Here is a 23,021-nt window from a genome sequence, read left to right on the forward strand (position 1 = left end):
AAAGCACCGACGGGACCGCGGGTTACACAAACTCTGTTTTTTTCCTCTATACATTTAAACAGTATAAAATATAGGTCATTTCATGTGCATTTAAACCACGGATTGTCTAACTGTAAGTCAGTTCAGCAAAAGGTGTGACACGTAGGTAGCATTTCCCCCCAAACAGGGCAATCTTGTGTGTGTGTGTGTGTGTATATGTGTTTTTTTTTTCTTAATACCTTTACTACTCTAGAAAAAAGTGGTTTTATATAGACTTTAATGAGAAATCAAGCCACTTAAAATGGCCTTATCAAAAACCTTTACACTGCCTGAAAAATGTAAAAACCACGAGCAAGCTCTGAGAGATTCTAATATCGATCAGGCAGCTTTTTTTTTTCTTTTATTAAAACTGCGTGGAAGTAGTCTATTCGTTTAGAAACCAGCGTGGGTTTCTTACGGCAGGCCTCAAAATAAGAGTGTTGCCAACAGTAAGTCCCAACGCCAATCCCTGTATTGAACGTTCAAGTTTACTTTAAATGAATGAAAAAAAAACCAACAACATAAAGAGAGAGAAAAAAACAATCAGACAAAAAAAGAAAAAGAAAAAGAAAAAAAAGTCAAACGCAAATATTCGTAATTGATTTGCCACAGGATTTTTTTTTTTAGGTTTTTTTTTTTTTAGGTTTTCTTAAAATGATGCTCTGGTTATGTTAGTAAATATACTCTGTCTCTAGAGTGTGAATGCAGCGTTTTCACATTATTATTATTACTGTTTTTTTTTTTTGTCTTTCCTCCCTTCCTTCCTTCCCTCCCTCGCTCCCTCCCTCACCAGTTAAATCGAAACAAAAACAAAACAAAACAAAATGAAAACAAAAACAGGCAAAAAAGCTCAAAATGAGGTCACATGCGAATTTTTTTTTCCAAAAAGATCAGGCTAAGATCAAAGTACAAAGATCAGTAAAAGGAGACCAGATTATGAGCAGGAGAACTCAGAAAGACATCAGAAACAATGACGGGACGATGAGACTTTTTTTTTTTTTTTTTGTACGCCACGTAGACATGCTAGGCAAACGATGAGCATAGAGTCATGGAGATGAGTTCTAGGGAAGAAAACGGGAGAGGAGAGTTACACACACAGCTCCGGCACACAACTAACATCATTAAACCATGAGAACAACAAACAAACAAAACAAACAAACAAACAAACAGCAGCAGCAGCAGCGCTATCAACCAGCGTTTCACCAACATCACATTAGCATTTTTAACTGTTTTCTTTTTTTAATCGTACAATACACAAAATTGGAATAGATTGCCAACACGTACATGTAAATGAGGCACTCACTCACACACACACACACACACACACACACACAGAGTACAAACACACACTCAATCTCCTCCATACAGACACACACCCAAAAGTATCCATCCTGGTCCGATCTCCGATCCGAGACCGCAGATGGATCGCCGTTTGGGAGAAACTATTCAGTTTTTTTTTTTTTTTTTTTTTTTGGAGCGTACGAACAAAAACCAAACAGTACGAAACGAAATGAAACGAAACGAAAAAGAGAGATTTCACTTATGAAGTGCCACTACTTATGACCAAAGAGAGAAGAGGAAGAGAGAGTCGAGACAGAGATATGATGGGGACGTGACAGATGGGATTGTGGGAAATGGTGAGAGAAAGAAAGAAAGGAAGAAAGAAAGAAAACGAGGGGTTTTGTACGTGATCTCCTCACGCGTGTGGTTTGTGTGGTTTAAGAAGACTAGCGGACGAGGCTCAGGATAGAGAGAGCACGACTTTCCAAACCCAATAACTTAAAAGATAATAAATAAAGTCCTTTACTTCAGAGGCAGTAGAAATTTTGTATAAAAATAGAACTGCATTTTTTTACAAATAAAATTTACAGGCCTGTGGCTTTCTGCAATTTAAGGTTTTTTTTCTTTCGATAAACGTCAAGTTTTCAGTTCCCCACCCCTCCACATAGAACCTAGAATGATTTATTCTTTTTAACCATCGACAGATCAAAATCTTTTGTAATGCTCTACACAAATTCAGTTGGACAAAGACCACAATCATCTGACGCATAAAAGTCGGACTAATTTTTTTTCTTCCAAATAAAAAGACAAAAAAAACAACAACTAAAAACTGACAAAAAAATGAATAATAAAAAAAAAATCACTGAACATTTGACGGCAAGTATTTGTTGAGGAAGCTGTTTAGGCAGTTGTTGCCGTTGACTACAGAGAGGCCACAGCGGGTTTAACCCTTTCCTCTCTAGTGCCAGTGGGCCAAGGGTTCGAAGGAGCAGCAAAGCCCTGAACCGACACCAGAGGCCAAAGGGCAAAGGTTAATGTGCATATTGGTGCTTTTAATCATATCGGAACCTTCTCTACTTGTCTTTACAAGCCTCAGGTTCACAAAGAGAAACAAATAATACTTTATACATCGTTCCTTTCTGCTGTTGTTATCATCATAGAATGAAATAGCCACTGTATAAATATTTACTTAAAAAAAAAAATCTAATAGTTTACACATGACCCAAAATAAAAAATAAAAAATACCAATAATAGCTGTTCATCCATCGCAAGTCATACAAAAAAAATGGCGGAAATGGAAGCGTTCATGTGAAAGAAAAAAAAGAGACAAAATAATAATACTGTTATTAATTAAAGATAAAATAAAAATAAAAGCTGAAAAGAAGGTTATGGGAGAGTGGCTCCCCCTGGTGGTCAAAGGGTGGAACCCCCCCCCCCCCCCCCTCGTGCACCCCCTCCCCCCCCGGAGTCCCAGTTTAGTAACCGTGGCAGCAGTGGGGACTTACCCTAGCAGTGTAACATGAGAGAGGCCCTAGTGCTAAGATCAGTACGGTTTGCTGTCGTTCTTCGAGCGCTTGAGCTGGACTTTGAGACGCTTCATGCCGATCTGAAACCCGTTCATTGCCTGAATGGCGGCCTGCGCTGACACAGGATTGTCATAACTGACGAAACCTGTGGTAGAGGAAAAGGAGAAAAAAAAAGATATATGAACAGCACAATGTCCTTTCGATCGTAAGTCATGTTTGGCGGCAGCTGCAACGCAACTAAACGACAAGTATGAAATAGACCATAAATTTGAAACTAAATTGGAAAATCCAAAACTATTCAGACTGAGAATGGAAAATCCATAACTATTCAGACTGAGAATGGAGCATAAAGCCCAGGACACACCAAGCCGATGTCAAAGAACTAGCGGCGGCGAAAGCGGACTGTGTTGTCGCCTCTCGGCTAAAAAGCTGCGCTTGAACACACCAAAAGTACTAAAGGTGATTGTCAACTACGTCTGCGTGTAAGAAAATATCTGTCTATATCAGCAGGTATTAATATTCTATATTCGTCATTCAAAAAGGGAAACCGGAAACTAGGACTGCAGATATACAAACCGTAAACAAATCAGCGCTTGCTTAGCATTTTAAATATCAATCACGCTGATCACTTTCTTCATTCCAGTCGGCTCGTTATTATGAAAACATTCGCGCATTCGAATGCTCAAGTAAGATGATGTAAAATTAGAACAGCCTTACTGTACCGTCATCACTTTTTTGCTCGCTTACATCACTTTCGCTTTTATTCTCGTGCGCTGACTGGTTCGCTAAGCTTAATAGCCAATCAGAGTTCTCTCTCTCACCGACGGCGCAAACAAAACAGACGTGTCCGACTAGAGCCAATGGTGCGGCCCGACATTGCCAGAGGGCTTGGTGTGTCCCGGGCTTAAAGGGATACTCCACTTTTTTTGGAAATAGGCTCATTTTACAACTCCCCCAGAGTTAAACTGTTGAGTTTTACCGTTTTTGAATCCATTCAGCCGATCTCCGGTTCTGGCGGTACCACTTTTAGCATAGCTTAGCATACATCATTGAAGTGGACAAGACCATTAGCATTTCTCCAAAAAAAATGACCAAAGAGTTTCGATATTTTTACTTTTTAAAACTTGACTCTTCTGTAGTTACATCATGAACTAAGACCGACGGAAAATGTAAAGTTGCGATTTTCTAGGCTGATATGGCTAGGAACTATACTCTCATTCCTGCGTAATAATCAAGAAACTTCACTGCCGTACCATGAGTGCAGCAGGCGTAATGATATGACGCAGCGCCTGAAAATAGGCTACCTTCCGTCAACACAACGGAACTATTTTCAGGCGCTGCGTCATATCATGGATATGAATGGATTCAAAAACGGTAAAACTCAACAGTTTAACTCTGGGGGAGTTGTAAAATGAGCCTATTTCCAAAAAAAGTGGAGTATCCCTTTAAGGCTCCTTAATAAAAAATGCAAACAGACTACATAAAAAAAATGAATTATTAGCTGCAAATATGCAACAAAAATAAATAAATAGTGACAATATTTCATTTGGCACGAAAAAATTTAATAAATAAAATATAAATAAATAAATATAAATATAATGCCATTACTACCATAATTGTTAGTTATTTAAAAAAATCTATGTCCTTTATAGTATTTAGTCCAATGACTAGTTTAATGCCAAATAAAATACACCCAAGCCTTAATCGAATAACTGTAACTGGTAAATTCTGTGTTGTCTTCTGTGTTTGCATGTCAGGTCATACCAAAGCACTTGCTCAGATTGGTCTGTTTGTCGATAAAGACTTTGGCAGACACCACGTTTCCGAAAGGCATGAACATCTGTAGGATGTCCTGGTCCCCAAACTCCTGTGGCAGGTGGTAGATGAACAGGTTGGCTCCTTCAGGTCCTGTTTCACACGCACAAAACATGCACGTGTCCACGCTTAGTGAATAATCCACAACTATAGCGCTGCATTAAGGAATGTCAATCTATACTGAACAATTACAAATGAAGAAACTCCGAAACTTCAATCATATTTACTATTATGTAATAAAATAATATAATTTACTATAAAATAAACCTTTAATAAATTTAAAGCTGCAGTCCGTAGTTTTTCCTCTTTGTCGCCATCTCTGTTCGAAATCTGCAATTGCAGTTATTCGCGGAATTATCAACTTTACGTGGGTTGTGCCTCGGCACGGCACAGCGCGGATGATCCAATGTTTTGAGGAGAATGTGCGGCTGTCAGTCACCGCGCCGGTGTCGATACTGGCGTTCAGAATCCAGATTCTACTTTTTTAAAGTATGACCAACATAAGATTATTCACCAGAAAATGTCATCTGAACAAGTAAATAACATCCACTTTTGTTCTGACCAACTAAGGGGAAAACAGCATTGCAGTAAATCGCGCTGATTAAATCTAACGATCGCTTATCATAGCACGGCAAACCGTGCAAATTATACTTTGTTCTTAAATTGTTAATGTTAACAACATCAGCATTGTGTGACTACATTTAATGCCCTTCCGATATTATCCTTGTCTTGGCATGGGCCCGGTGACTCCGGTTGCAGTCTCTTTTTTTCTGTAGCCACTCCGAAGTCCGAACGAAGTCTTTTGCATTTTACAGCGGGTAAATCTCCAGTTGTCACTGGTGATTGTCGTTTGAATCTTTCTGGATCCGCCATCAAATTGATAAGTTTAAATATATCAAGTGCTGTGAGAAAAGGCTATAAATCTCCACCTCCAACATCCTCACACTCAATATAGCTTATACTAGCCGAGACTCCTTCTTTATGTGTACAGATGTGACGTAATGACGCAAAGATGCTCGAATCTCCCGCTGAAATTCACCAGTACCACTGGAGTTAAAAACATTATTACAAGCTTACCGCTTTGAATCGAGCTAAGGCAAGCAGATAGTTTTGAACACTGGCTGGTTATGTACTTGCTCAAAAAATTATTTTGGATAATTTTTAACCCAAAAAACTTATGAAATGCAGCTTTAAATATAAAATTTTATATTAGAGATCAACTAATACTGTTTCTTTTTGTTTCTCGATATTTCATTTTTTTTTCCTTAATCGGATATCAGAAAGTCACAGAACTAGAAAACTAAAATGTATTCTTAATAAACAACACTTAAACCTATCAGTTTTTGGACATATAAACAAACAAATAATCATTATTGGTTATAAATAAAAGCATTATTGGTCTCTTATATAATATATAATGTAACACTATTTTTGATTGACACCGATTCACTTATGGATATATATTAATGACAAAAGTTGCACAAAATTTGTCAAGGTGAATTTGTAAAGCAAAACACAAATACTACCGGTCAAATATAAATATAATTTTCTTTATTAATTAAATATTAAATTAAATAAAGGTCAAATAATAAAGTATAATTAATAAAAAATAAATAAAAAATAAAATAAAAACAAACTGAATCATTTAGAAACTGAACATTGAAAGTGTATATTTACTCATTTTGAATTACGATTTTACGTGTGAATATATTATATAACATATATAACGCAACGCTTGTACCATCCTAAATTCTTTAAATTCATCCCAAATTCTTTGCTGATGGATATATATTAATGACAAAAGACAAAAAAACGAAATTTGTCAAGGTGAATTTGTAAAGCAACACAAATACTACCGGTCAAATAGTAAAAATATTTTTTACTAATTAATTATTAATTAAACATTTTTTTTAATTACGAAATGTTTTCAATTGAAATATTTACATATGTAAATAAACAACCATGTTAAATTGTAGCCTCAATTTATTTTTTATTTTTTTACTTTTGTCATTGATGTAGCTCCATATGAACTGAAGTTGAGCTAGTTCTAACTTGACGCTGTGTCCATACCCTCTTTCTGGCTGCCCGCAGCGCTCTGTTGCTGCAGTAGGGACTGGCTGTAGAGGGTGGGCAGGGCGGCAGCCGCGTACTGTTGGATCCCTGAGTAGGCCTGTGTGAGAGCGTCCATGGGCCCGGCCGACCCGTTACTCAGACCCGTGCTGCCCAGCCCGCCGTTCAGAGCTGCCATACCTGAGAGCATGTGAGCAACTTTACATAAAACCCAACAATAAAGAAAAAAGAAGTGCTCTTACTCGTTAGAATTTGGACTCAGGGTGTGTTTCTACAACAAAACACAACACGACACGCACAAAAACACACAGAATACGAAAAAAAATTACGACACTGGACAGAAAGTACAGCAAACGCTGCTTGTCGAAACAACAGAATCACGAAGGACACTCGACAGGACATTACGTCATCAACAGCACCCACTCACACACACAAACACACATATACAGAAGATACAGTACATAATAAACTGACCGGTGTATGCAAATGAGGAGCGCGGCCTACACATGCACACTAATGTCACAATAGCAGCACGAAACGATCACCACGGCGACCCTCAGACACACAGAAACATCTGACCAATCACCTTTTTAACCTCACACAGTGGAACTCTACATCTAATTATCTCATTATTCGTGTCAGCAATCTTGGCTGTATTAAAAAGGGGTTGTGGGGAAAACATTAAACTCTATTAATAAAATACAAACGCAACCTTGGATCCATTAAAGGCAGAAACCCTGACTGCTGAAACAGATGCACATGTGCTTCAGGGAGTAACTTCTGTAAACATAAGGGCAGCATCAGTGCAGATGAACTTTATGGTAATATATATTCACACACATCACCGTTTAAATGTTTGGGGTCATTACTGACTTTTTTTATGTTTTTGAAAGAAATATCGTATGCTCACCAAGGCTGGAATTATTTGATAAAAAATATAAACAGTAATAATGTGAAATATTATTACAATTTAAAATAATTGTTTTATATTTTAATACATTTTAAAATGTATTTTATTCCTGTGATGCAAAGCTGAATTTTCAGCATCATTATTCCAGTCTCAGTGTCACATGATCCTTCAGAAATCATTCTAATATGCTGATTTGATACTCTATTATCAATGTTGGAAACAGTTGTGCGGCTATATATATATATATATATATACACTCATCTAAAGGATTATTAGGAACACCTGTTCAATTTCTCATTAATGCAATTATCTAATCAACCAATCACATGGCAGTTGCTTCAATGCATTTAGGGGTGTGGTCCTGGTCAAGACAATCTCCTGAACTCCAAACTAAATGTCAGAATGGGAAAGAAAGGTGATTTAAGCAATTTTGAGCGTGGCATGGTTTTTGGTGCCAGACGGGCCGGTCTGAGTATTTCACAATCTGCTCAGTTACTGGGATTTTCACGCACAACCATTTCTAGGGTTTACAAAGAATGGTGTGAAAAGGGAAAAACATCCAGTATGCGGCAGTCCTGTGGGCGAAAATACCTTGTTGATGCTAGAGGTCAGAGGAGAATGGGCCGACTGATTCAAGCTGATAGATGAGCAACTTTGACTGAAATAACCACTCGTTACAACCGAGGTATGCAGCAAAGCATTTGTGAAGCCACAACACGCACAACCTTGAGGCGGATGGGCTACAACAGCAGAAGACTCCACCGGGTACCACTCATTTCCACTACAAATAGGAAAAAGAGGCTATAATTTGCAAGAGCTCACCAAAATTGGACAGTTGAAGACTGGAAAAATGTTGCCTGGTCTGATGAGTCTCGATTTCTGTTGAGACATTCAGATGGTAGAGTCAGAATTTGGCGTAAACAGAATGAGAACATGGATCCATCATGCCTTGTTACCACTGTGCAGGCTGGTGGTGGTGGTGTAATGGTGTGGGGGATGTTTTCTTGGCACACTTTAGGCCCCTTAGTGCCAATTGGGCATTGTTTAAATGCCACGGTCTACCTGAGCATTGTTTCTGACCATGTCCATCCCTTTATGGCCACCATGTACCCATCCTCTGATGGCTACTTCCAGCAGGATAATGCACCATGTCACAAAGCTCGAATCATTTCAAATTGGTTTCTTGAACATGACAATGAGTTCACTGTACTAAAATGGCCCCCACAGTCACCAGATCTCAACCCAATAGAGCATCTTTGGGATGTGGTGGAACGGGAGCTTCGTGCCCTGGATGTCCTTCCCACAAATCTCCATCAACTGCAAGATGCTATCCTATCAATATGGGCCAACATTTCTAAAGAATGCTTTCAGCACCTTGTTGAATCAATGCCACGTAGAATTAAGGCAGTTCTGAAGGCGAAAGGGGGTCAAACACAGTATTAGTATGGTGTTCCTTATAATCCTTAAGGTGAGTGTATATATACATAATGTTTTATTTTTTTCAGGATTCATAATTATATGTCAATGTTAAGTCAATGGAAATATAATTTCCTCCAATCTTATATCTTTTTCCATCACCATGTCTCTTTAGGGGCTCCATATATAAAATATTATTTTATTAATAATACATATAAAAAAAAGATATACCGGTATATATATATAAAATAAATATATATATATATATATATATATATATATATATATTTAAATAAAAAAACTACATTTCAAACTAAATACATATTTGTACTATTATTATTTTGTAATTTATTCATTTCTACTTCAAGGTCCATAATTCACAATGTCGATTGCACCATCATTTTATTACAAGAACAATCTACCTTGAGCAACCTGGGGTTTGGTGTTTTGGTGGTCAAAAGCACAATGGTTATGGATCAAAAAGCACGTCACGTCTCACTTCCAGCAGGGATCAAACAACATCCCTGATGTTCTCATACCATCCCTGAGCCTTAACTTACGATAGTAACAACCCTCAGTAATCGCAAGCGATAGAGTTCAAATGCCTGTGGCATTAAATAGTTATTAGTCTATCAGTTTTATAATCAAATAATCTGTCAGTTATTTCTTCCATTAACAGATTAATTGGATATTCCATTTTGTTCAAATCTCTCCTTGTACTAATGTTAGTCTATATGATGTATCAGATACATTATTTTTGTAGCTATGACAGAAAAAAAAAGATCAGTAAAAAGATCCTTTAAACTATTGAGTCCCTTGTGACAACCAATATTCATAATGTAAAACAACAAAGCAAATCATGCTAGCATAGAAGTAGTTGTGTTCACATACTGTTCCTTAGTGTGTGTGTGTGTGTGTGTGTGTGTGTGTGTGTGCTTATAAAGACTGATTCATGAGTATTTACTAACTGGCCTTTTGGCTTGACGGCCTGGAAACAATAAATGATGAGCGAAGTGCTTGGACGGCCAGCTCCCTCATTTATCCAGCAATAATTACAATACTGACCTTTTATATTCAATTACACTATACAGCCTCTTAAATGAGCACTGGGAGTGTGTGTATGTGCAAGAGAGAGTCATTTGAATGAATTTAAATTGTAGCCGGTCTGTTGAAGAAAGCTTGATTTATAAAACTAGAGACCTGGCTAAAAGGTCACTGGTGGAGATAGAGATTTTGTCCGCGTGCCGACACACTGACATATACACACGCACAGGCCACAGTGATCTTTAGCTCGCCTATTCATACTAATTACATTCTGCAACGCCCATTAGGTACATTCTAGTATAAAATTAATAGTCCTGGCCTTGAATGCTGATTTGTCAATACAGCGTTCCAGTCGTGCTATAATACACAATGTGGTAACGGCTATAACATCTGCCAAACATCTGCTTACCAGCTACTGTATATATCACAACACCCAACAGACGCCAACTATTAACCTTAAGGAACAGTGCCGTTTCAAGAGTTTTGAAACACAAAATATTTTTTTTAATGAAACCTATCTTTCCATTGAAAGTCAAAAGTCTTATGGGTTTGCAACGACATGTGGGTGATTAATTGGTGACAAATTTTTCATTTTTTGGGGGGTGAACTAACTCTTGAAAATGTCCATTTACTCACCCTCATATCGTTCCAAACTCATGTGACCTTCTTTCTTTCTTCTAAACAAAATTATATTCTTCGTCCATTTTTCACCATACAATGAACGTCAATAGGGACCAAAGCAACATTGGACCCCATTGACTTTGACTATATGGGGGGGATAGCATTTTATTAGCTTTTGTGTTCCACATCCCTTGTCGGACAGCATCTTCTAGCTCTCCATGGATAAGACTAGCCTACCTAACATAAAACAGACACATATACACAACATACACACACAATAGCGACAAAACATTTGCACGTCTATAGAAACACCCAGAGCAATGATTTAGCGGTGTGTTAGCATGTGTGAATGTGTGGAGATGTGGCCGATTGGTGCAAACACACTCACGACTACAAGGGATGGGTTACATTTGTTTTGACTTAGCGAATGAATTTGATCAGATCTGATTTGATTTAACAATGAGGCATTTTACAAATCACACACACACAGTTTCAATATTTCAGCAGTACTTCATGTGAAAAAGTCACCCAACAAACTCTCACTGAAGCCCAGAGAGATGCCCTTGCCTTAGTTAGCATTAGTAAATCAATAAGAAACATCCTCTATGTGTGTGTTTGGGAGACCGCGGGCATCTCTATGCGCAGTGTGGGGCTGGTATGAGATGATGTTGTATGGATTGAGATGGAAAGGCCGATGGACGGTAGTACTCACTGTTGACGCTACCTGCTAGTGCATTTATGTTATTGAGGCCCACGGTGGCCCCGGCCAGACCCTGCAGTGTTCCCAGAGAACCCAGGGAACCCATTGCACCCACGGAGTTAGCCGTGGAACCTGCTGTGGGGAAAGACAGACAGAGCGGGAAGGAGAGACAGGTGGAGAAATGGAAGAGAGAAAAATAGAGATGTTTGATTGCACACATACAGTCGCATATGATACTGAAATGGTTAAAGATACATACATAAAAGCTTTGGTGGAGGTACACAGAGGGAAGGATGCATGGATGGGTGATTGATTGATTCAGTGATAGATGGCAGCGCTGGGCGATATATTAACAGCAACTTTAATGGCAATACACAATTATGCAACTTTGTGAATATTGCAATAATTTTATTGCGCAATTTATTTGCCGAGTAGGTTTCCTAAAAAGGGTATCATCAGACTAGGGGGCTGTTTACACGACACACAAAAAAACGTAAAACTTTTTATGCGTTTTGGCCGTTCATTTACATGACAACGGCGTTTTGGAAGGCTGAAAACACTAAGTGTTGAAAACGGGTTTCAAAGTGCAAGTTTTTGAAAACGGTCTCCGTGTAAACAACAAAAAAAGGAATCTCTGAAGACGATGACGTCATGCTCATGCGTATAACGCGTTCAGTCTATAGTGTTTCATCGCCATCTAATGGCCTGGCAGCAGAATACAGCGTTTTAGTCGTATTAGCCGATCCATGTGAATGGGGATCGTTTTGACAATGGTGTCGTCTGAACGCGGGAAACTCAAAGGAAAAACTTATTCGTTTTAAGAATATCGTTGTCGTGTAAACGTACCCTAATTTTGCAATCCGTCCTTATCTTGTGACTTGTGTGTCAACAAAGATTTTTTTTTATAGAGCCCAATTTAAACTTCAGTAGAACACATGTTTGCGTTGGTAAGTTTGATTCGATTTTGTGAATCAGTTGAAACAGTCGGTTACAATGAATCAAATCAAAACTCACAATTCACTTTTCATTTATTAAAATGTTTTAGTACATTTCTTTGTACATATACAGTAAGAAAATATTGCTGTTTATTATTATGTATTTTTACATGCAAATGAAGTGTGGAAAGTGTGGAAAACCTCCATTGATTATTTACCAATTATTTGAATGCATTTTTTGAAATATTTATATACTTTTAATATATAAATATTTAAAATATTGAGAGATTTTTATTTTTTTGTGGTTATATCATGCAGTTTTAATAAAGTGGATAAGATGGATAAATGGCCAGATGGATACAAGCATGATGCTTTATTGATTCCTAAAGGAAATCGGTTAAAATTTCATACAAAAAGGACAAGATAAGAGTCATCAAACAATGAGGATTATTGCAATCATGAAGATGATGATGACAATGATGTTTTCTGAAAAGAGCAATACAATACAAAACATCCCCTTTGAAACAAAAGAACTCTGAAGCATATACAATCGTTTCCCTCTGCTTCTTTTGCATTTATGCAAGTTTGAAAGAAATTTTCAAGCTTCAAAGCGAGACACAAAGAAGCTAATCTAACCGTAGAACCATGTGTCACACTAATGTGTCGCCTGCTTTCACATGTCAACTTTTTCCAAAAATGAGTGGAGCACGGTTAAAGCCACGGAGCACAACAGCTTAACGCCACACATATCGACACACTCTCTCAAACACAATGATGATGATGATGATGATGACCATGAACCATGATGGACGGTGCCAAGGACTACGCATACAAACACATACACACACACGCACACACACACACAATGAAAACTTAAGTTAAAAGTATTACGATGGAGGACGTTCAGACACCAAAGAGAATGACGAACTCAACTACGACAAATGAAGGGACAACGACTCTATGGTGGAAATGATACTGCTATCGAAGATGATGATGTTGGGACAGCCTCTGGTTACCTGGGCTGGCCAGGGCTCCCAGGGACCCTGTGCTGGAGGTCAGGGCGTTAGCAGTGGACGGGCTGGCCGAACTCTGCGCTGCAGCCGCTGCTGCTGCTAGAGTGGCCAGATTCTGCAACTGCAGAGCATTCATACCTGAAGAAAGAGAAAGTGTCAATGTCTGCGTGCATGTGTTCTGTGCATGCCAAACTAAAGGAACCACACATGTTCTACTGAATGCTCTACGAGTGCATGTCCTTGTGTACAAGAGTTAGTGGAGCTGTGTGTAGAGGCATTTGGTACAGATTATCTGATTCTACGCGTGGGCTCTGGTGCATCTACCTAAAAAGAAACTCTAAAGGTGACTCTAGATTAACGTGTTTGGGGCACGGCTACATGCAGTGGCCATGACGCCAACACACTGCGGGAAGTGGCTCGCAGCCAAGAAGGACAGAGATTGGAAGTGGTACAACAGAAAAATGTACAGCATGTGTCGTATATACACGCGAAATGTATATACTCTATACTATGAGGAAGCACACACACACACAAACACACACACACGCACACACACACACACACACACACACAAGAGACATAAAAGACTTCAGAATTACAGAATTTGGTTTGTTAGGGAAGTGCACAAGAGAATTATAACCCCTGCCCAAAATGCCGCCCTCCTACAAGTCCACAATATTGTCTGGTTGTCGTCTCAAGTTTTGGCATGACAAAATGCAGGGAGATTGTGAGCACCCTTCTGAAAATTAGAAATGAGAAAAATGGGACACCCTACAGTCTCATGGACTTGCAAGACGCCAAGTAAACATTAATGTTTGTCAACGGACACGGAAAGCAAGGACTCAAACACAGAATCCAAAGCCATTGTGAAAAAAAATATATATCTTTGTTTGTTTTTTCCAGCCTTATCCCTTTAGACAGCAGTAGCATGTAATTTGGATTGGTCAGACAGTGCTCTGGGGACGCCACGGCTGTCTGCCCTCCCAATCCACTGAGCAAGCATGAGGAGTGCATTAAGAGTCTAATTAGCACATCACAGAAGGTGATTAGAGGCAGGAAATCTACCTCTAATTGCAAAACAAAGCCCAGGTCAAGATATAAGGGCAGAGATAAATCCGTAACGTGTTGCAGGTCCTAAACAGGCTCTCAAAACCCAGTTTACTTCCTTTACGTGGCATTTGTGAAAGAAATTGCATATTTAACAAGAACAAATTAAGAGAGAAAGTTGGGCAGGACCTGTTAAAAGTGGCCTCAAATATAGTTGGTTTGAAGGAAGGGGTTGAAAATCAAAAGGAATTTGTGATGTCACCCCGAAACAAAAGTAATTTTAGTTAATACATTTTAATGAAAGATTTAGTTGTGATTCGTTTGAAAAAAAATATTTACAATAAGACCAGGAATGCTAAAGATCAATTAAATAGGCCATTTCTGATTCCATGTATCATGACTTCAAGCTTGAATAGTATATAGTATAAAAGAAGCTAGAAAAGCTGTCATTGAAGGAGAAAGTGCAGTGTTGGGGGGTCAAAAAGAGAGGTTACGGCGGAAATGGACTCTGAAATTGAGGGCTTTGTGACCGCCTTTGTGCTTCTGAATAAAGCGGAAAAGAACCCATTTTGAGTTTTTGGCACACAAGTGTAAAACATGGCCATTGGGTATTTGGCACAATGTGAATTCTGTGGTTGAGAAGGGCACTTCTGCTAGTGTGAGAGAGAGATAGAGAAAAAGAGAGATCCATCCATGCAGTATGTTCACACTCTTCGCGGACTGAGTGGAGAGAGAGGTGTCAGGAAAGAGGTGATGCTGGCTCTCGCTGAATGTTCATCATGTGTAATGGAGCTCCTTATGGCTCGTAACTCCACCCACAGCACAGACACAGCAGATGTCAGCTGTATATATCGTCTGCCAATCATAGACGGTTGCCAGGCGACAGATGGAGGGGTCCAAAGATTTCGCAATTCAGCCGAGAAAAGCCTTCAAATCCTGTTGAGTTTGAGAGCTCCTGTCGATTCGCACTTCAAGTAGTGTCTCAAACAGACTTGATATGTTTATCTGCTCATCTTGAACAGGTTTCTGGCTTGGGATTATGCAATGGTCTACTTTGAACTTTTTACATTTACATTTTTGGCCGGTTTGCCACTTTGAAAGAGACAATAGAAAAGAACAAAAGAAAGTATAAAGGGAGAGGGAGAAATGAAGCAGATCGAATTCAAACCTGCGTCTCTTGCATGAGCTTCACAGCTTAACATGCCTGGAGGTTTCTAGTAATCCCGAAGACCTTGATTAGTTGCTTCAGATGTGTGTTCAGTATTTCAGTACTTGTTTCAGTTATCGGTTGAGTTTGGTTCATTTGTGCTGAAGTAAATTCAAATATTTAACATCAAGATGTGTCGTACCAAGTTTGGCATCAGCGAAGTCAAATGTCATTGGTTGAACTTGGTGATACGACATGTAAATAAATGTGCAAAAGAGCAGCTTGGACATGAAAAATGTCTTCCTTTCGGTTCCACAAAAGAAAACAAGTCATACATGTTTGAAACGACACGACAGTGAGCAAATGACACAATTTTCTCTTTTAGTTGAATGGTTCCATTAATCCAGCGCTGACACATTTCTGTATATAATCTGCAAGTATAATAACAAACTACTTCGTCCATCATGCGTGACCAACTCCCATTATTTTCCTGCAAATAAACCGGTTTTATTAAAAGTCTAAACTAAGCTGTTTTTTGGTAATTATATTGCCTTAAAAATGAGTTCCAGAAAATGCTATTGTTATGGTAATGTGGGAATTTTTCGCTCTTTAATTGTGTGGTGGCAGCTGCCGCTGGTTTGGCTCAATGTGAACTTCATTCTCGCTGAGAGGCTGTCACAGATGTACCACTGAACTTAAACGAGAGCTTCCAGGACTCTCTTCATAATGGTAAACAAAAACACCACAGTCCTGCTCAACCTCTCCACAAGAGCCTACATTAATGAGGAAGCCACTCTCTGGTGTGCAAAACTGTTGTCAGGGGGGGAAGGCTTTAGGAGATAAAGGCACTCATCCTACACAAACTGTAAGCCATTCTAGATGCTAATACGTTCTTTTTCTTTCATCCTTAGCAGCTGCAATTAGGCAAGACCGTGTGCTATAAATATTTCACTTTCCTTGAAGGCCTGGCAGCTTGATAAACAGACCACAATTAAGACCTGACAAGAACAGAGACGCACACTGGGAATGTAATGCAAAAGACAACCAAAAAAACATTGAAAACGGGGGGGGGGGGGGGGGGGGGGGAAGGAAACCGAGCAAATAGAAACTTTCGCTCAGAGTTTTGTTGCGTCTAGCGTTAAGTCGGAGGCAAAAAAACTGTCAAAGAGAGAACAACATATAACAACACAACCTGTCTAACAGCGAGACCAAGCAGGAGCTCAATGGCAGATGTTGTAAAACACTAATCAAATTCCAGAGTGCTAAACTAAGTCAGCATGAAGAAAGAATAACATATCATGTTGCTTCAATGAGGGATCCATATTGTTGCTGAATTCTCTGCAAGTTTCTGGTGAATTTGACGGTATTTGTGGTATGAAAAAAACAGTGATAAGTGGCCTCTTTGGATAAGGTTATTTTCATTTTTCCTCTTCTTTGAGGATTGCTAAAGTGAAAATGTAAAAAGCTGAAGGCATCTGATGGTTGATGGGGCGTATCATCATAATCTGGTCTCCTATAAGCCTCACAGACCCCAGGCAAGGAAAAGTGATTGGATGATGAGACTCTTCTTTCAAGAAACAAAAAAAAAAAAGGGTTTGATGTACATTGGAACAGGCGTGGAAAGAATGGCTCAATCAAATCTGACACACACATACACTTACAAACATTACAAAGTATCTAGGTGTGCTACACATTGTAGAAAGCCAGGAATTTTGCAGCATGATGAAACTAAACTCTGAGGCAGGATGACAATGTTCACAGCCGAACCTCTGCTGATCCTGGATCTGCTCAGGGGTTGAGGTGTCAAACTGGGTTTTTGTTATTCAATCCTGAGCTGGGTTGAATGGTTTAGTAGGGGGGATGGGAGTTTAGTTGAGGAGTTACAATGGGGGTAGGGTAGTAACAGATCTGAGATCAGTATCTCACCTGCCATTTGTTGAATACCACTGAACGCTCCTAGGTTACTGGAGGAGGTCGCTTGTTGGAGCAACTGGGAGGAAGAGAGAAAAAAAAACAGGCCGTTAATGTGTAATCACTATTATGCATTGGCTTATGGTGATGGATTTATAAGGATAATGTGTGAAGGAGCTAGTGTTAGCTAAATATAAATGAAACATTGTGGTTTGTTCCCATGTTCCATGTTGTCTGGAGTGACACTATAGCAGTCTGTCAACAGCAAAGCAACACATAAGCCTCTATCTGTCAGGGCATGGTCTTAGCCACTGGTGTTCCTCAAGTATTAGGATTGGGCCCGCTCTAATTTTGTATTTATCAACATATTTAATGTAATAAACAAAATCAAACCAACAAAATCACAGCCAATAAAAATATATTTGATGTGATGTCTAATATAATTGCACTTTCAAGTGTAACATGACAAAAAGTGACCAATAAAATGGTTTGCAGCATGGCACGTTATTGCTATGCGGCCAATTAATACTAAATCTCAGTTTAAGATAGATATGTAATTTACCATTTTAATCACTTTAACACAGTGAGACTGGACACTGTGTTAAGAATGGTTATCATGCTAAATAAATTCATATATTTCATAGACAAGAAATGGTAACTGTGGAAAATCTCTCGAAAACCATCATTTGCGAGCAACTCAACTCACAAAATACAGTGCTGAGAGTGAAAACCATGTCAAATACTTAAAGGAACTAAATCACAAAATACTTGAGGAGCACTTCAAGGTATTAGACTCATACATCGGTGCCAGTGAATACTGTCATGCTAAGAGTCGCCCGTCAGTTCTGCTGGCAGTGTGTTGCTGTCCTGGGCAGTTTCTGCACATGAAAGGGGAGAGGAAAGCAGACTCTAAATGACTCTAGAGGATTAGGATGACATTGAACTAGACCCCTCAGACTGCTTAAAAGCTGAACGTAACCTCAAAATGACAGGGAAGTGGAAAAGGCAGAAAAGGGAGAAGCAGAAGGGTGGGAGAGATGGCCCTGTCCCAATGCTCTTGCATAGTCCTTTAATCCTCACCCACTGTCCTTATGGACAAAAATGCAAGTAAATGTCACCACCATGTTTGTATCCTCTTTATATTTAGGAGGATGAAGATGGCCGTGAGTTTAACAGGGAATTTATGTATTGTTCTCATTCCAATCCAATTACACAACAGAGCCAGAGCGGGGCTTTCATTTTCTCTATAGAGAAACTGATATTTAAGAATACTGCATAAACCTTTTAAGATGATATATACTCCTTTATTACATGAATTGTTCATTTTTAATCTTTACTATTTAATTAGAACTACGTTTCTTTGCAATGCATCATGCCATGGGATGAATTGTTGAATTGTGGTGATTGATCTTGGGTGGTTTGGGTTTATGGCTTTATTAGGTGTTTCACTGAAGATAAAAAAAAAAAAAAATGCCAATGAATACAATGAGTGGGACAAATACTTCAGTAACTAAGGCTGCAAAAAAAAAAAACTGTTCCCACTCTGTCTGCCTTCTTGAAAGTACCAAGAAAGCTGGAGTGGTTGTATCCACTAACGCAGAGGTTCTTAACCTTTTGGATTCCAAGGACCCACATTGTCCACAACAATATTCTAAGGCCTCGTTTCTTTTCCTGATATATATATATATATATATATATATATATATTTCTTTTTTCTTCTTCTTTTTAATCTAAATTTCTACTACAATATAAAAATACCCATGGAGTCTAGAAATCACACTTTTAAAATTAGACTATGTCATATATCCAGGTTTTTTTCTAGACAGTGGAAAACATATTTTTTCAAATAAAACAAAATGAGTTGTTGAGGGTTGTGAAGAACAACAACAAACACAATATCTTATGGAAGCTTGTTTACGCCACAGAATAAAACATTTTAAAAGAAAATTGACTGTATTTATCAGAATTGCGTGATACAAAGTCGCAATTGCGTGTTATAAAGTCAGAATACTGAGAGATAAAGTCGCAATTGCGTGTTATAAAGTCAGAATTGCGTGATATAAAGTCGCAATTGCGTGTTATAAAGTCGCAATTGCGTGTTATAAAGTCGCAATTGCGTGTTATAAAGTCGGAATTGCGTGATATAAAGTCGCAATTGTGTGTTATAAAGTCGCAATTGCGTGTTATAAAGTCGCAATTGCGTGTTATAAAGTCAGAATTGCGTGATATAAAGTCGCAATTGCGTGTTATAAAGTCGCAATTACGTGTTATAAAGTCGCAATTGCGTGTTATAAAGTCAGAATTGCGTGATATAAAGTCGCAAATTGCGTGTTATAAAGTCGCAATTGCGTGTTATAAAGTCAGAATTGCGTGATATAAAGTCGCAATTGCGTGTTATAAAGTCGCAATTGCGTGTTATAAAGTCAGAATTGCGTGATATAAAGTCGCAATTGCGTGTTATAAAGTCGCAATTACGTGTTATAAAGTCGCAATTGCGTGTTATAAAGTCAGAATTGCGTGATATAAAGTCGCAAATTGCGTGTTATAAAGTCGCAATTGCGTGTTATAAAGTCAGAATTGCGTGATATAAAGTCGCAATTGCGTGTTATAAAGTCGCAATTGCGTGTTATAAAGTCGCAATTGCGTGTTATAAAGTCAGAATTGCGTGATATAAAGTCGCAATTGCGTGTTATAAAGTCGCAATTGCGTGTTATAAAATCAGAATTGCGTGATATAAAGTCGCAATTGCGTGTTATAAAGTCGCAATTGCGTGTTATAAAATCAGAATTGCGTGATATAAAGTCGCAATTGTGAGTTTATTTCTCGCAACTCTGATTATAACACGCAATTGCGAGTTTATATCTCAAAATTCTGACTTTATATCACGCAATTCTGACTTTATATCACGCAATTCTGACTTTATATCACGCAATTCTGACTTTATAACACGCAATTGTGACGTTATATCACGCAATTCTTAAATAAAAAGTCAGAATTGTGAGATAAGTCGCAATTACCTTTTTTATTTTTTTATTCTGTGGCGGAAACAAGCTTCCATAATATCTTGATTGCCAGGCGTTTTATCTTATTTTAATACCATTTATTATTATTATTATTATTATAAATCAAGAGTCTTTTTTGTCGGCAAAAAAGTCGCAATTGCGTGTTATAAAGTCGCAATTGCGTGTTATAAAGTCAGACTTGCGTGATATAAAGTCGCAATTGCGTGTTATAAAGTCGCAATTGTGTGTTATAAAATCAGAATTGCGTGATATAAAGTCGCAATTGTGAGTTTATTTCTCGCAACTCTGACTATAACACGCAATTGCGAGTTTATATCTCAAAATTCTGACTTTATATCACGCAATTCTGACTTTATCTCTCAGAATTCTGACTTTATAACACGCAATTGCGACGTTATATCACGCAATTCTTAAATAAAAAGTCAGAATTGTGAGATAAGTCGCAATTACCTTTTTTATTTTTTATTCTGTGGTGGAAACAAGCTTCCATAATATCTTGATTACCAGGCGTTTTATATTATTTTAATACCGTTTATTATTATTATTATTATTATTATAAATCAAGAGGCCCCCTTGAAAATTTAGAGCCCTTGGTTAAGAACCACTGCCCTAACGGCTTCTAAATGGCAGCACCACCCTTCATAGTTTGGAGAATGGGGACCGGTTTCGATCGAGGTACGATCGAAGTTCTACAGATGAGAGATTTGGAAAGGGGTGAAGACTAGCTCGGAGAGAGCGAGAGAGGTGGGGGGCGGGGCAGGTGGGCGGAGACAGTGACTGACTGCGGCGGCTGCGCTGGCTGTGCTGCTGGTGGGCGTGGTGTGTCCTCTTACTGCCAGATACTGTGGGTTGAGGCCGGTCAGGCCGGTCAGGCTGCCCCAGGCAGACGCGCTGTTCAACTGCTGCATCTGCTGCGCCAACTGCTGCTGCAGCCGCCGCTGTTCCTTATCCTTCTGCGTGTCGGCAAACTTCACCACCATGGGGGAGGAGCAGCCCTGTGAGGACAGATTGAAAGAGAGAGGAGGAAAGCGGAAGAGAAAAAGGGGTAAAAAAGAGGGAAATCTAAGTATCTAGAAGAGCAATGATCTTGTGCAGAGGTACTGCATAAACCGATAATGGCACACACACAACCGCTGGAGCGACGGGAGTTCTTGGTGAAATGAGAGTCCTGTGCTGTGCTGCTGATTTTATTTCCCAGGAAAGCGATTTCCTGCTTTATAAAACTATTTCATCATCTGTCTGAGAGAGCGAGGCAGCGAGCGAGATCTCCCACCCCACAGCCCTCGCTGTACCCTGCAGACCTGCCGCATTTCCGCTAATCTCTCACGCGTTCGGCCTCTCTCGAAAGCAAACAAACGTAAACATCTTGGGCCTGACCGGTGATGCCCGTTTAACTAAAGCCCTCAGGGTCAGAATATAATGCAAGTCTTGTGTTAGTTCCTGGTGTGGTTATTCAACCAAAAGATTTAATTTACTCATAATCTACTAACTCTCATGGTCTTCGAAATCATCGTTTTTTTTTGTTTTTTTCACAAAAGTTGAGCAAAATGCTGAATATAATAATCCCAGGTTATAAAAAAAAGGTCCAAAATGGTTAATCTGATGAAAACAAGTCCAGGTAACATTTTACTCCAATATCAAAAGAAAAAATGTATTATGCACAAAGTAGCCTGTATAAAAATACAATATTATGTATTATTCTTATGAGAATTAAGCACATTCTAACCCAAATTCTCATTACAATAATGTTGTATGTTTTATTTATGTTAATTTTTTTTTTTTAACATTTTGTTATACAGTGCTGTATTATGTATTTATTTATTTTATTTTGTATTATTTATTTAAATCAGCATAATTAAGGCAGACATTTTACAAATATATCAATTTAGTCTAATTAGATTCCAGTACAATAATGCAATAATTTAGTGTAATTTGTAATACAAAAAGGATAAATTTAAGGCAGAACATATACTGCAATAACATAATACTTTACAATTTAAATAATCTGTCTTAATGATGCAAATATATATATATACATATTGCATTATGGTAATAAGAACTGTGGTAAGGAAATGTGCTTATTTAGCTGAATTTTGGACAATTTAAAAAGTGTTTTCTTGCATTTAAACAAAACGCACGTTATTTATTTTTTCTTATTATTATTTTTTTTCTTCTAGGGGGTATGACCTGGACATGAAATTCACCCAAAGATGTACCATAACAGCAGTAACCACGAACCACTCAATATATTCAAGGTCTTCTAAAGCGTTTAATTGCTTTGAGTGAGGAGCAGACCAAAATATAAATCATCACGGCGGCATGAAGTAACAGCATTTTCTCTGACGCAAGCGCACAAGTTAAAGAAGGAAGACTTTGTAAACGGTGTTCAGTAAGAACATTCAGAAACACCATTACATGTATTAATATCAAAGCTGTTCCTCAGGCAACGGCAGCTAACACAGGGCAGCCGTATGGAGCCACAAGAGGACGAAAGATTGAGACGAGTGCTTCAAGGCAATTATTCTACATCTCTGTCTCTTGTCT

General features: G+C 38.5%; 1 protein-coding gene across 28 annotated transcripts in view; it reads right to left on the reverse strand.

Moving 5' to 3' along the window:
* Positions 1-200: 200 nt before the first annotated feature.
* The window catches only part of celf2 (cugbp, Elav-like family member 2), a 178,077-nt gene continuing 155,256 nt past the window's right edge, over positions 201-23,021 (reverse strand). For 5 of the 28 annotated variants that reach the window (XM_056247526.1, XM_056247535.1, XM_056247518.1 and 2 more), the window contains 8 exons: positions 21,260-21,472; positions 17,470-17,533; positions 13,353-13,487; positions 11,414-11,536; positions 6,711-6,908; positions 4,590-4,733; positions 2,805-2,970; positions 201-1,079 (listed from right to left, as the gene is read on the reverse strand). In XM_056247526.1, coding sequence (XP_056103501.1) covers positions 2,843-2,970; positions 4,590-4,733; positions 6,711-6,908; positions 11,414-11,536; positions 13,353-13,487; positions 17,470-17,533; positions 21,260-21,472 — 1,005 coding nt within the window. In that variant the 3' untranslated portion in view covers positions 201-1,079; positions 2,805-2,842. Of the gene's footprint in view, positions 1,080-1,497; positions 2,554-2,804; positions 2,971-4,589; positions 4,734-6,710; positions 6,909-11,413; positions 11,537-13,352; positions 13,488-17,469; positions 17,534-21,259; positions 21,473-23,021 lie in introns of those variants that run through there. The other 23 variants (XM_056247533.1, XM_056247525.1, XM_056247542.1 and 20 more) reach the window with 21 other exon arrangements.

The sequence above is a fragment of the Rhinichthys klamathensis genome, unplaced genomic scaffold (assembly GCF_029890125.1).
Source record: "Rhinichthys klamathensis goyatoka isolate OS25496 unplaced genomic scaffold, OSU_Roscu_1.1 h1tg000048l_1, whole genome shotgun sequence".
Taxonomy (NCBI): domain Eukaryota; kingdom Metazoa; phylum Chordata; class Actinopteri; order Cypriniformes; family Leuciscidae; genus Rhinichthys; species Rhinichthys klamathensis.